The 15,208-nt window shown below is 45.5% G+C and overlaps 1 protein-coding gene across 5 annotated transcripts in view; it reads left to right on the forward strand.

Annotated features, from left to right (window-relative positions):
* Positions 1-11,664, forward strand: part of TSPAN18 (tetraspanin 18) — a 121,025-nt gene extending 109,361 nt beyond the window's left edge. For all 5 annotated transcript variants that reach the window (XM_066552841.1, XM_066552843.1, XM_066552844.1 and 2 more), the window contains exons 7-10: positions 2,726-2,824; positions 4,054-4,233; positions 7,050-7,133; positions 8,080-11,664. In XM_066552841.1, coding sequence (XP_066408938.1) covers positions 2,726-2,824; positions 4,054-4,233; positions 7,050-7,133; positions 8,080-8,127 — 411 coding nt within the window. In that variant the 3' untranslated portion in view covers positions 8,128-11,664. The remainder of the gene's footprint in view (positions 1-2,725; positions 2,825-4,053; positions 4,234-7,049; positions 7,134-8,079) is intronic.
* Positions 11,665-15,208: the final 3,544 nt, after the last annotated feature.

Consider the following 15,208-nt stretch of genomic DNA (forward strand, 5'->3'; position numbering starts at 1 on the left):
AGAAGGGTCTCAGATGGAAGGCATGGTAGGAATGGGAAGTGCAGCACTGGTGACTGCACCTCCATGCCCTGTACTGTGCCAGACCCAGCAGAATGCTCCAGGCTGATGTAGATGGGCAGGAGTGTGTCCTGTTCCCCAAGCAGGCACCATGAAGGCAGCTTCTTGCACAGCACTCAGTATCCTTGAGCACAGCACAGCATGAGGAGGCTGTGACCTTCCTGGGCAGGGCCAGCATGCCTGTGTTGTGCAGAAATGCCCTCCTTTTTCTAAATCCCTTTTATTTGGCTGCACTAATCCCAGCAAAGCTATTTTTTGAACCAGTGTGACAAAGCAGTCTCACTTCATTCACTGCCATGTAAATGTAGGCATGCATGTGCTGCACTGGAGGCACCCCGCCCAAAACACAGCTGAACAGCTCCTTATTGTTCATGGCTGTGGCTGCCACCACTGTGTTATCAAAGCCTGTGTGAAGCTCTAGTTTTATCAGTAGATCCTGTGCTCCCTTCCAAATGGTTCTTGCCATAGAAGTCCAATGTGCACCGATCTCATCAGGGCCGGTACTTGTTTCAGCTGGAGGGCCATGGGCATGGCAATAGGACTGTATTATTTCATCCTCCTTTGTCAGCAATTTTTTAAAACAGGAATTTTTTTCTTTTTGGCCCCATTCTTCTGAACTTGAGATGCTCAGGATAAGCAGTTTAAGACCAACAAAATGGATTCAGTTATTTTCCTGGCAAGTGTACTCTTCCAGCACTAGGCTTTGTTTTAGGCCAAGTGTTGTAAAAATCACACACAAACTCTGAACAATTTCCTCTAGGATTGCTGCTGTCAAAATAAAGGTTTCACTTTATATTTAAACTACTCTTTTGTTTTAGACCCCAACAAAAGCAGCCGGCTGGGATTATTACCAGCAGTAATATCAGTTTCAAAGTGTGTGCTTCAGGAACAGATGAGCATCAAAAAAATGTGCTGCTGTCTGCAGGGTTGGGTGCTGCCTGGATAAAGTACTCAGAGAAAGGGAAGGAAAGGAGAACACTGAGGACATATTTCAGCATCTTCTAACCTCACCTTCCTTCAGTGCACCAAATTCCCAAAAATGCCATGTCCTCTGGAATTTTAATGTTCAAAAGCAAAAAAATTAGTTAATATCTGTGCCGAAAAAGTAATTTAGGAATTAAACGGTATAACTAATTAAAGGTAGTGAGATTGAGCTAATTGCATGATTCAAGCATTTGTGACAAAGTTTTACCCAGTACTGATGTAGTAATTACATTTGGCCTTTGTATTTGTAAAAGAGAAGTCAATATTAGGTGATATCCAGGGTCTTTTTAAAAGTCGCTACAGTGGGGTTTTTGTCCTTAAATTTTGTAATACAAATGAAACAAACAGTTTTGTGCTTTTGTGCTTTTGTGCCCACCCATAGAGCTCATGCATATGTATGTGTATGTGAGATATTTCACGTTGCATATCAAGAACCTGAAACCAGCTTGTACCAGTCTCTGTTACTGCGTCAGCAGTGCTGTATGAACAACAGGGGGGAATAGAAAGGGTATTTTTCAGGCAGCTTAATTCCTGATCCTACAAATATGCAACATCACAGCAGCGCTGCAGCCAGCCAAGTCCAGCCCCCTTCACTGTGGCTTTTGCAGTGGCAGAAGATTTTGTCTATGTGGATCACAAATCACAAGACATTTTGGAGAAGGGACCACACAAGTCCAGATCTATTTGGAATGTGAAAGAGGGTTTCTTGAAGTTTTTGTCCTGAAGTGACAGAAAGGCAACAAGACTGAACTGGGATGTTCAGTTTAACATGATTATTAGGATTGTATATTCACTATTCCTCCAGAGACTCATCCCAAGTAAATGTAATTTCAAGGTGTCTAACTTCTCAGGAAGACTCTGGAACAAATTGTTTGTGCATTTAATCTGTTTTACTGTAAATATAGACAGTGGTAAATGAAATTCCAATAATATATATTGTTGACTTTTGGAAAAATGTTTACATTATCTAAATATAAAGAGGGTTTTTTCTTCATGTATACAGGTTAGTTTAGATAATCAAAGGCATTGTCAAGCAAATAGCATTTTTTTCTGATTCATAAGATGTCTAGTTCCTATTAATGAATTGGTTTTACTTTATAGTTTCTATAAAGTTTCTTGTTAAGGCATCATTCTGCTTTCTCACATATTGAAGTAAATCCAGAGCAGTTCCCCTATTGTTAGTAGGAAGTTAACTGGTTTGACTGAAAAGTGGAGGGGAAAATCAAGCTTTGCTTGCAGACCTCATGAAGCACAGCAAGTGAAAATTCAGTTTGGATGTGGATTTGACAATCTTTCTAAAATCTGGTTCAGGCATGTTTCAATTTATTAAATACTTTCAAATAGTGCTGAAAATTAAAAAAAAAAACCCAGCAACAACAAAAAACTCCAAGAAAAACTAAAACCAACCAACATTTAAGTGTAAACATTATTTTAGAAATACAGATATAGTTTAGTCCCTGACTTTAATGAGTGACAGTTGTATTCAACAGGTACCCTTCACCCTCTACATAGATATGGCTCAGCCAATGGCTTTTCACATGTTTCTTCTCTGAAGTTTGCAAAAAAAAAAGAACAAGCCCAAAAAAACAAAGAACGCCCATCATTCACAGAAGGGAGCTTTGGGAAATGTTTGGAAAAGGTGTTGGCAATAGCCTTTACATTTCCACCTGTCTGTGCATTTCAGCTGACCAGAGAGTTCTTCACCAAGGAGCTGAAGAAGCACTACCAGAGGAACAACGACACGGACGTCTTCTCTTCCACCTGGAACTCTGTTATGATCACAGTGAGTCAGACCATGCCAGTCCCATTTTGCCTGTGGTCAGTGGCCACCAACAGACTGCTCAGCCCACACCCTCAGCTCTCCCAGGGTCAGCCTGCTTCAGCCATCCTGTAATGTCCAGCCTAGCACCAGGGCTTGTGGTTGAAGGGAGGTGAGACTTTGGCTGGCAGTCAGTCTTTCTCAAATGGAGCTGCCACCAGTCCTGAGAGAGACACTCCTAGTGACTGCATCAGGGTCACCTGATTTGCCAAAGCCTGAGGCATTGGAGTACCCTCACTTTTCAAATATTGGGCACAAGAGCAATGGAGGTGTCTGCAACTGGGTATCACTGCATTTGCTCTGGGCCTTTCACTTTGCAGACTGCTTTGAAATTATTCCCACCCAAGAGCAACCAAAAGCTGGCATTAACTTGTGTTTTGTAGTTAACAGCAGCTTAGGCAGGAGTGTGCCTAATGATGTATTTTCACTACAGAAATATTAGCTATCAAAACAGACTTTGCTATTACACCCCTAATTGGGCAGGTTACAGCAGGTCGACTGTCATTGGAACTGCAGTTGTTATTACCTACCACAAGGAATTCAATCTCTGTGTGTGTGTGTACACATGTGTTAGTGCTCTGTACACCCCACAGTGTATACCTTCAGGAGTGAAAAGCAGGATGTCAGCTTCTGCAGATGAAAAGTCAATTTTAATCTTAAAAGGAAAGGATGATTGCTGCCCTTCATGCTGATTCAGGACTTTAATAAAGACATTTCCTTTTGCTGACTGAAAGGAGACAGAGTCAGAGTATGACTTGAATTCTTAAAAAGCATCTGACTGGAATCCTAAAGAGGGACCTTACTCAAATCACCTAGCAGTGCCTTTGAGCAGCAACAATCCTGGCCATTAGCTATGGGGAGAAAGGGTGGTTGGGAGCCTGGGTCGTACTGCTGGGTGATCTCAAGCAAGTCATTCTGGATATGCCCCAAAGCCCTGTGTAGTTTGCAGCAATATTCCCAGTAGCACCTTAGAATCTACAGTATGACATGGAAACACTGGGACTTCATAAAGCTTCAATGAAACAGAAGCTCCAAGGAACAAGCACAACCCACTTCTTTGGAAGCAATAGCTGTTTTGTCCCTGCTTTGACTAAAACTTCGATCCCTACAGGAATAGGTATTAGATTTCTCAAGTCTGCTTTGAGGGAAAAATGTCAATTCTGTCTTCCTTTCTTCTCTGTGCCTCTCTCCAGTTTGCCTGCTGTGGAGTGAATGGACCAGAAGATTTTGAAGATATTCGTCACCTTCCATATTCTTCTTTGGAAAAGGCAACACCGGAGGCTTGCTGCCAGCGAGAGCTCCAGAGCCGGGAGGGGATGTTTGTCAACAAGGAAGCTTGTCTAGAAGGCATTGAGAGGTTTCAGAACCGGCAGGTAAGGGAGGCTGAACACTAGAAGAAGGAGCTTCACGGTGGGCAGAGATGGCTTTAGTGGTCTTGGGTAGCTGGTGAATCTGGCGGGTCCTAACTGTACCTCATATCCTAATTATACTCCTGCTGACAGCTTTTCAAGTGATGGCAGATGGCTGATTTTGAAAATCTCTTTTCATTGCATACACTGCTAAGTCCATGTTGTGCTGTATCATCAGAAATACAAATATTTTCCTAAGGGATTGAGAGGTAAGGTGGAAATTCAGATCGAATTCTGTTGTGTTTACGAAGGTTAGAACTACCTCTGAGAAGTTAATTAGCAAGCTAGCACAGGTCAGGTAGGATGGGATGGAGTTGGCTCTTGCTGCAGGAATGGTTCCAATTTAGTTCACAAAGACTCCTAATCAATATATACAATCAAAATATCAAGGGTTAAACAGCCACAGAAAACCATGTCTGTTTTCTAAGGAAGAGAATTTGGAAAGCTGCATTTCTCTGCTTCTTTACTCTTTACTGCAGAAAAAGGGCATTTCATATAGCTGTCTTCCAGTACCTGCAGGGAGCCTACAAGAAAGCTGGAGAGACTTTTTACAAGAGTATGTAATGATAGGCCAAGGAGGAATTGCCTTAAATTGTAAGAGTGTAGTTTTAGTCTAGATATTACAGAAGAAATTATTGACTCTGAGAGTGGTGAAAAACAAGTTGTGGATACCTCATCATTAGAAATGTTCACAGCCAGGTTGGATGGGGCTTTGAGCATCCTGGTCTAGTGGCAGTGGTTTGACTGTAGCAGAGAGGTTGGAACCAAGTGATCTTTAAGGTCCTGCCCAGCCCAAACCATTCTATAGTACTAATCTATGATTCTTTTGCCAGGCCTCTCTATTTGGCAATTTTTTGCAATACTGGACTATGACAAGGCAGTTCATCCCATTGATGCAGGGCTGAGTTTCCTTCCAATGTCACCAAGACGTGATGTTTAAGAAACTTTCCAGCAAAGTTCCTGATTGGGTTCACCTCAGCATTAGTTAAAACAAATGAGCTCTGTACTGACCATATGTACAGGCCTCCTTCTCCCTCCAGACTAGGGAGTGGTCCTCTTTTCAGCATTTAAGAGCAGATTGAGAAAGAGAGGAAAGGATTTTGGAAGCAGCATGTGAACTGTTCCCTGACTGGCAGCTGGAAAAGGTTGGCAAAGGCACTCTGGGTGAGAGATCATAGCAGACAGCACCATGCTGCTTCTGCCAGGTCTGATTGCTGGGAATAGATGGGGAGGAGAGAGATGACAGACAGCAGGGAGGGAAAGAGAAATACATTGTGAGAAAGGGGGTTAAAGTTTTCCCTGAGTGGTAATGCTGAAGCTTACCACTTCCATTGAAAGGGAAGGCTTCCTGCAAGCCCATGTCACCAGAGTGTTGGTGGAAGAAACTGTGTACACAGCTGGTGTCATCCAGCACAGAGTGGTGCACTTTGCAAAACAGGAGAGACAATCCCAAGCAACTGAGAGCTGAATTGAGGCATTACTGGAGCAAAGTCAAGCTCTTGAGCCACCATGCTGGTAGGACAGTGCTGACACTTTTGTGCTTACTCCTGTTTGTAGCCAGCTGAGCAGAGCATGCTGAAGGCTGGGTTAAGGTTGGAGGTCTGGCAAGCACACAAATATTTGTTGTTGAGCTGCATGCTTTTCTCTGAAGATTTGGCTGAAACATGGCTGGAAGAAAGCTGATGCTGAGTGGTCTCATGTTGAGAAGAGCATGGTTTTAACAGCTCAGTTACTGCCCCAGCAGTCTGGGTTCCGCGGGGTGGCCTCATGAATGGATCTTCTCCATGCCCTCCATCACTGTTCACCAGTTGTGCCTCACTCTCTGTGAGCAGGGTGTGGCATGGACACAGGTACATAACTATTGTGCTGTCTTTGCAGTTCCAAGACTTTGTGGAAGGGAAAAAACCAGGTGATTGAAATATCCTAACAGTATAGATAGGATTAAAATGTATTATGCGTGAAGTATATTCTCAGTGGAGAGGAATCTGCTTTTCATATTGGACAAACTCCAATCTGCTTTTCTCTTTATGTTTGCAGATTTTTTTTTCCTTTATGTTTGCAGAAATTTCCCAGTGGGTTGAAATTTTAGGCTGGGAAAACTGAGGCCAGGGTAAGCTGGAGATTTCCAGAAATATCCTGAAAACTTTGCAAGAAGATCTACCTGCTGTTAATTGTATTAGCAACCATAAATTTAATTAAGGGTGATGGTGGCTATGCTTCATAAATGGAATAATTGCCATAGTGCATGGCCCTGAGTTCCTAATGAAATTCTTCTATAGCAAGATCAACAGGTGTTCAGCCAGCCTCTCTGGGGGGAAACACAGAGATAAGGTCCTGGGTTGGTAAAGAGTTGCTGGCTGTGAGAGATGAATCAAGAATTTCCTGCTCGGCTTTAAATAAATCATCCTTTTCTCTGGCCAGTCTGGGATGTCTGTCACCTGCAGTGAGTGTCCTTCCCTCTGTGCTTAGTCTCTGCTCTTTGCAGAGGGAGTTCCTCTCTGTGCTGCTCCTCTCTGGCCTGCAGGAACTCACAGTTCCTCATGGTCAGTGAGGGGTGTGAACCACTCCCAGCACACTACGGCAACACCTTCCTCTTCCCCTGCACTGTCCCGTGTCCTGTGGACCTCTGCCTCCTGTGCCGTAGGGCTGGGTGAGGTGGTGAGAGGGGGCCGTGCTTGTGGTGCCTGGTCTGAGAGCACCTCGTGTCCTAGCAAGGGCTCTGCTTGAGAACACCATAATGTGCTGCTCAGGTGTATCTCACCATGTTTTGTCTTCCCTAGGGCTGCTACACCGTGATCCTGAACTCCTTTGAGACGTACGTGTACCTGGCAGGAGCTCTTGCCATCGGAGTGCTGGCTATTGAGGTACTGACTGTTGTGTGACTGGAACAAAGCAGCGTCAGTAAGGTGCCAGCAGCAAGGCAAACAGGCAGCTGCTCCCCCTCGCCAGGGAAAGCTGCTCTGGCAAAGTGCAAGCAGGCTATCGGCTTGTGGGTTTAATTGCCTGGAAAGAGGCTCCTTGAGCCTTTGACACAAAGGGCAGGGAAATAACCGGTGCCACACGCCTGCAGTGCCACCTTGTGCTGGGCCTGCACAGAGCTTGTGCCCTGCCACGCTGGCCACAGGGGCTTTGGGGATCCGCCACTCTCCACAGGGCCCTGCACAGTCACTGCTCCCACTGCCACAGTGCCCCAGCCAGCTGACTACTCTGTCACTTGGTTAATGTGCTCAAACCCTGCCTGTGCTTTAAAACCTGTTTAGAGACTGAAAAGATGGGCTCCAGAGCACTTTCATTGTCCTGCATTAGTACCCACTTCTTTGGTGATGTCTCTGAGGAACAGACATCCACCAGACATGGCTTTAGCCCAGAAATTATGTCCCTGTGGCATTGCAGGGAAAGGCTGGGTACTTTAAAACCCCCCTATCTTGTGCAAAGAAGAGAGATCTGGGCAGAGGCGCAGCGGCCTCCCACAAAGTCTGTGCTGTGCCCATGCCAGGCAGTAGCAGAGATGTGCAGAGCAGGGACTGTGAATCCTGCACCCCTGTGGCACCAAGGGCAGTTTGGGAATGAAGTCAGGCTGCTGCTGTAGCCACTAACAGTTTGGGGGGCAGGGAGGGACAGAGGAGTTTTGCCACAGCCTCCCATGGGTGGTAAGGGTCCCCCTCTCTGCATCACTGACTGCCGGGTCGGAGGAAGCAGTGGGGGTAGTCTCAGGGCCAGGGAGGGCTTTGCTGATCTTCTGGAAGATGCATCTGACATTTATGGTTCTCTGTTTTGTTTCTGCCCTCTTCTTCCCCGTCCTCTTCCCAGCTGTTTGCCATGATCTTCGCTATGTGTCTGTTTCGAGGGATCCAGTAAGAAGTGGCCCATGAACCACCACGTTCCCCACATGCTCAGAAGAAAGAAGGAAAATCTGAAGAAACAAAACCTGAAAACGCCAAAAAAAACTTTATTTTTTCTTAACAAAATGGGACAGGGAGAAAAAAATAAAAAGAAAAAAAGAGGGTTGTAATATATGAATGACCAAAAGGATTGTACTTCAGGGGCTGGAACTTTGAGGTGATGTGCACTACACTGTACACCGGACCCTTGCCCAGAGCCACCCGCAGCAACCGTGGAGCAGGAGCCGAGAGCCACCGATTGCACTAGAGATGGATGGAGCTGGTGGGGGTGAGGGAGGAGGAGCACAGCTGCCTCTCACACCAGGCTGAGCCTACATTCACCACTTCATCGTGTTTTAGACAACAAAGGACCCAAGAACAGACATGCAGGGGCTGCATAAGGCAGCAGGTTGGCCTTGACTGTCCAGGTGGGTTTGAAACAAGCAGTGGTGGCTTGTCTAAGCAGGTGTAGTCAACATTTGCATGATTCTGGCTTTAATTCCCAGCCACAGGATGAAAACACTCATTCTTCAGTGGAAGCATTGCCCCTATCATGTGAAACTTGTCAGAGATGTCAAGCACTTCAGTGACACTGGCTTTTCTCTGGAACTCCAAGCAGGGGCAGCATGATTTAACTTAGCAATTGGACTCAGCTAAGGCTGCCTGAGGGTCGAGAGTTTGGTGCCTACCTTTCTGTTTTTACTAAGATTTATTGTTCACTGTTGTGAAAGAGACCAAATGGTTCCCTGTTATGTTCCCATCTCCTGGCAAAAAGAATGGCTCTGGTCAAGCATCATTGATACTGTTGCTTTCCTGAGAAGGGAGGATATACTGTTTAAATCTTGTCAGCCTTTGCGTTTCCTCTGATACTTGCAAAAAAATGGTTTGTGGTGCTCTGTTAGCATAAATATTTGCAGTGGTTCCTGCATGCTTTTCCAGCCTTAAGGGGAGGTCCAGACATGGTGCTGGATTGAAGAGGCCGAAGTTAGTCAACCACTCCCATGCTGTTTTCCTGGACTAGTCTGGTGGAATCATTTCTGTTCAGAGAATTTCCCCTGAGATTCTCCCATTGGCTCATGATGAAAGTAATCCAGTCAGAATTGTTTTAGTTGATAGTGTTTCCTCCCTTGAGATAGTTTGGTATTTAATTAACACGTCACCTGCTCAATCATTTGGAAGTGAACCTGAGAAAGATGGCTGGGACGGGACCTTGGTCAGAGATTAAGCTCTAGTACGGAGAGCCCAGGCAGGATCCAAGAACATCCTGTGTGCAGCCACACTGCTCCAGCTGCTGCTATGGTCATGGATACTGACTTGGACAGGTGACTGGTTTCTCATCTGGAATCATCAATCCCTGTTGCCTTAATTGTTCATCTGGTCACTTACTCCCTGACCCCAAACTCATTTTACCTGGGGAATTACAGAAGGGGATGTGGTTTCTTGTTTAGATTAGGTCTTTTTACAGATTTTATAGGCTCAGATTATGGGAGCACTTTTATATAGGCTCAAGCCAGCTCCTCTGAAAACTGTAATCTCTGGCAAGGAAGGAGCAGAGCATTAAACTTTGTGCCCAGGTTTTGCAGCAGCAGCACGTTCATCCTCTGGCTGTTGCCTTAGATCCCTGGGGCTGTGTCCCTTGAGCTCTCCCGGTGGCACTGCACAGACTACAGGCAAGGAAGGAAAGCAGCAGAAAGCTGGGATCAAAGGCAAACATTATGGCTAAGTATCTAGGTTGGGGAATCAGGATACTAGGGAACAGGAAGGAGGCATTAGGAGCTTTTCCAAGCTTCATTTGAGAACAATTTATTCAATGGCTAGAGAGGGCTGGGCAGGTAGAGCTGCAGCCCCCCCCCCCATGCTGCAGTCAGCATATTCGAGCAACAAAATATGTTGCCAGGGCTGCTGAGCAGCATCAGATGTTGCATTAAACTTTCTGGAAATCTGTTCAGAACTATTTCCCTCTGGACCTCCTTGTAATGAGGCATTTTAGCATTAATCTCTGGTCTGTTGTTTAATAAAGAAAAACAGTTTTGTTAGCCAAAACCCAGCAGTATTTGTCCTGGACAGCAGGTGCTGCACTTAAGATAAGAAAAATCTGTTCCATCTACCAGTCTTGTAGAGAATGGGCTGAGCAGAAAGCAAGCTTATCTGTTCTCCTTCTGCCTCAGGAGCTGGTGTCAGTGACTTTTCTGGGACAGCAATTCCCAGGGAAGAAACAAAACTGTCAGCAGAGTTGGTAATTTGGCTGGAGGTGATCGAAAGAAGCAGAACTGCCTCCCCCAGTCTCCAGTTTTTCCTTTCCCTTCAGTTTATTATGGAGAGTTCTCAGGTCAGAGCCTGGCTGGTAAATATCCTTATTTGTGCATGGTGGGTGGCTGAAGGGGAAAAAAGCCTTAAAGCCTTTTCTGCCACCAGTGGCATGGAGAAAAAAACCTGTTAGAGCTGGGGGACCCAGACCAAAGCAGCCAGAGCACTAAGTACTAAATATACATGCCTGAAGTATGATCTTGGCTGGCTTGTTTCTCTTTGGCTTTCCTAATTCTGTACTCATTGCTTTGTCTGTTTTTAGCTTTCTTGCTTTCCCTCTCTCCCTAATGGTAGTCCCCTGTATCTTCAAAAGGATCTCTTCTTCATCTGTTATTCTGGGCTGTGCACAGCTGTTTCTCCTCTTCTACCTTTTCTGATCCCCCACTGCTCTTTGCTGTGTGAAGACTTCAAATCCTCTCTGCAGGATGGCTCATGTGCCACTGGGAACACAGCATAAAAGGCCAGGCAGCAATTCCAAACAAGAACTGGAGATAGCTCTAAAGATATGTGCAAGTCTGAGGGGATCTTTAGCAGTTGGTAACATGCAAAAGGAATTTCCTTGGGGGAATTTAATGAACAAGCAAGCCCAGAAAGCAGACTCCCACTGTATGGCAAAGCATGTAAATTTGTTGGTTTTGTCCCTTGGTTTCGTGGCTGTCCCCTCTGTGGTACAGTAGTTTTCAGAACTGTAGGCAGGAGAAGCAGTTGTATTTTTGTATTTGTTTTTAACAGCTCTGGTGAGTATTTTGGGGCCAGAGGCTCAAGCTGAAGTCACTGCTGGCTGGAGAACTCTGGGCAGGCTGGAGAGCAGAAGAAGCTGCCGTCTCCTTTGCTGTAGCACTGTGACCATGGCCCAAGCACCTTGGAGGGAGTAGTAGAGACCAGCCTGGGCCAGCCCCCAGCCGCTCTCAGCATCTCTGCCTCCTGGTTGCTATTTAATGCTCCAATGACTGTCACAAATGCCTGGGAAAAGGGCTGCGTGTGAAATAATGTTTGAAATATATTTTAAAAAATGTAAATGTTCTTTTTATTAGATAGTGGAGCTAATTTATCCTGTATTCCCTACTGTAATGCTTTTTTATATTGAAATGAAATTTTTTTTGGTAATATAAACCAGAACACAAGCCTGAAGCACTCTCTGCACGGTTTTTGTGTGCATTTCTTAAAAAAACCCCAAAAAATAAAAGAAAGATATTGTGACAGTGAAGTGAAACAGCTTTAATTTTCACTATTTGCTTGGTGTTAAGTACAGTCACTTTCTTACCAGAGGAGAAATAAACTCAGTTACAGCAGCTAAAATGAGGTATAAATTGAAGTGTCCCATTCTCCCCTGCACCACCACCCCCCACCCACACCCTCCCAAGTAAAAACCCTTGACCAGAAAAGAGGCCAGCTTAGGACAGACAGAGCCTCTCCTATGTCACCAGCTCCAGTTTGCCAAATATTGGTTAGATGCAAATAAGATGATGTAGGGAGTTATGTGAACGATGAATTTTCTTCACCCTCCAAAGTGAGGGCTCTGTGAATGCAACGGTTTGGGTCCATCCCTGGCAGAGAAAGGGGGTCAGCTTTAAGTCCTGGCCTGTGCCTGTTTGGAGCACAATTCTCTGGGGAACAGACCCCCAGTCCTGCACAGCATTGTACAAATGCAGGAAGTTCAATTGCAGTCTCCCTTGGGAGATGACATCAGTCCAAGGCTCTCTCACAATGTAACAGATAAGGAAGGTGAGGCCTGTGGAGATGGAGTTTTTTTGTCAGTAGATCAGTAGCCGAGCCTGAAGTGACACCTCAGGCTTTTCAATCCCAAATTATGTTCTGAACTGCCACCTGCAGCTGTGATGTCAGCACTTCCACCCTTGGGGACACAGTTCTGCACAAAGGTGTGGCATCCTTTCTCCCCACCCACAACAGAGTGAAGACAACCAGGTGCAGCTGGTTTCTGGCAGTGATGCAGCTGCTCTGCCTGGCCTCCATCCTCAAGCCACCCTAACTCCCTCCCAGGCCTCACCTGCTACACACTCACCACCTCCAGTGGGCCTGGCAATGTTTCTCCTGCAGCACCTTGCTGCTGAGAAGGGACATGCCAGGAACCACAGCTTAGTTGTAGAGGAGGTGTAGAGCTCTGTATTTTCTGCATGGTCCACTTATAGCAAGATGGAGAAAGAAGCATCAAAACAATCCAACTTCATGTCTCCACTTTCAGGACTGGGTACCAAGTAGCATGAAATCTTTAAGTGACCACTCCCCCAGGCTTTGCTCTATGTTAGAGCAAGAAAAGCCATTGACCAGCAAACCTAGAAGTGGCAGACTGTTCCAAGTTTTGCAGAAGCAGCTGCTAATCAGGGAACCAGAAAAATCTAATCTAATCTTACCTTATTTAAAGCTACCCTGGAGAGCTTCCCCCACCCTCCTACCTGATCTAACCATCAAGAAGTCCTTGGAGTACTACTATCACATAGTGCAGTAACTCATTTCTCTCACCTATGGGATGACATTTTAAGGTACACTAATCAGACTCAAGTCATAACTAAGTTCATGGGACCTGTGGCCAACACAGATGGGAGGCAGCATGAAGAAGACCCCCCCAATTCCTTCTCCTGTAAGACTGCTTTTGCTGTGGTAGGTTTTACTTGTCTGTCCTAGAAACATAATTTCCCACCCCCCCAAAAACCAACCATCAGTCTATGTATACATTCATGTGACACCCCAAAACACAAAGAATCAAGCTTCACGTACCTATACCCACAACTACAGCCAAAGTGCCACACTGAGGCCATTGCAGCTGCCCATGCAGGTGATGCACAGGGGGAGAGCAACAGCCACAGCATGCCATGCTCCAGCTCCTGTGCATGCTGCTCCACTTGGTCTAATTTCTGATCCTCTCCAGCCTGCATTTGATCATTATCTGCTTCACAGGGAAAGGTTTGCCTCTTAGACCCCACTTCTTCCCTCTGAACAGGAACACTCCTCTAAATTAAACGTTTTAGTTGCTCAGTATCATTTTTGGATGTGCTGAAAGCAGCTTGACAAGCGTGTATTGTTGTGAGGCTCCAGAATTTAGCCTGCTGTTGGATGTTGCCTCTCCATTTGATTTACTTATTAAGCAAAAAACTAAGTTACAGTTGTGATGTTTCCTGATTTAACAATTTCCAATATTCTTATGTGTCAGACATTTTGCATGGCCAGTAAGTACAATGCACACAGTGTCCCAAGCTTATGCAGCTGCTTCTAAATGCCAAAAGCACTAACACAACATACAATAACTACCTACTACCTTCTTCTAACTCTACTAAGATATTAAACAGCAATAGCTGTAGATCCCAGTCTTACCAGTGGCTTGAGGACTGTTGTTCACACAAGCAGTCCTGTTCATGTAGAAATCTTTCTACTGGGATTTTGGAACATCAGCTATATTCCAGGGCGTGCTTTGATCCAGTCAACAGTAGTGCATGAGTAACAAGTCCATATCCTGTACACAGACCTTCTGGCTTTAGTCCCATGGAGAATAAAAAATGCTGCCTCAAGCTGTGGACAGGAATAATCCACAAGGAAAGCACTAGGAAGCAGGGCAGGCAATGCTGTCAAGCCCAGGAGATGTTGGAGAAATTGGCTAGTGAGTACTAAAGCACATTCAGTCTGCCCTTGCCATCATACGCTCCGCTCCTTGCTGTTCTTCATCTCAGTTAAATATTAAATATCTTAATGCTACAAACTTTGGTCCTCTCTTCTCAAGGTCAGAAGAGATGCGATACAGATATTAGCAGAGTGGGAACACCATCTCCCACAGCCAGAGTCCACATCAAGAGGCTATTCACTGACCCAAGCATCTGTGCAGATGCTCTTACTGTTACAGTCCTCTGCTCTTACCAGTGCTAACCACAACAGCACTCCAGCTCCTGCTCAACTAAAGCATCAGATAAAGCTACTGCACACCCACCACTGCTACTACCATCAGTAAAGCTTCAACTGTAGGAAGTGTTCTGGGGTGAAGGGGACAGGACCCCAGCCTAGAAACTTCATGAAACACCCCAAACAAGGGGATGTCTTTGTGCTTAATGGGCTATTTCCAATAGCTTCCTTTACTTCTCACATCTTGTAATTCAAGTTGCTCCACTGTTCCCAGTGCTGTCCCTGCAGAAGGAACAACGAGGGTTCTCCCTCTTGTTTTGCTGTATCTCCTGCCAAGCCCTACACAGCATCTGGTGCAAAACTATGAACTACACAAAAATGCACCTCTAGCAGAGAGGAAAGAAGAGCTGTTTGCAAAGCACTGCACTTGACCCCATCCAGCTCCTGGCTACCTGGACAGTCAGTACTTGCTAAAAGGGGAAAGGGCTGTAAACCAGGGGAGGTGCAAGGCTTACCAAGTAGAGTAGCCAGATCCTTTGTAGGTTGTCCTACTGCCCTGTCTCCTCAGGGATTTGGTTTCAATATGCTGGCCTTATTTTGTGCTTTGTTCCAGTGGGTTCAGAGCCTGTGATCCCATCAGCCAGTACCCCCTAGAAAACTGGCTTTTTTCCCTGAGCCTGCCAGGCCCATACACTTCCCTGAGCCTTCCTCCCCACTGTTCCTCACCTCCTGCAGAGGGGCTGGGGGGTCCCACTGATGTTGCTCCCCCCATTTCACCTGTCAATGCCACCAGCACTGGGTTACACACTGATTCATGCCGGTAAAGAAAGAAACTACTTTAAAACCAAAAGGGACTAACAAAAAAAACCAACAAAAAAAAAAAAAAAAAAAAAAAACCCAAC

This window comes from Molothrus aeneus, chromosome 6 (assembly GCF_037042795.1).
Source record: "Molothrus aeneus isolate 106 chromosome 6, BPBGC_Maene_1.0, whole genome shotgun sequence".
NCBI classification, from domain to species: Eukaryota; Metazoa; Chordata; class Aves; order Passeriformes; family Icteridae; genus Molothrus; species Molothrus aeneus.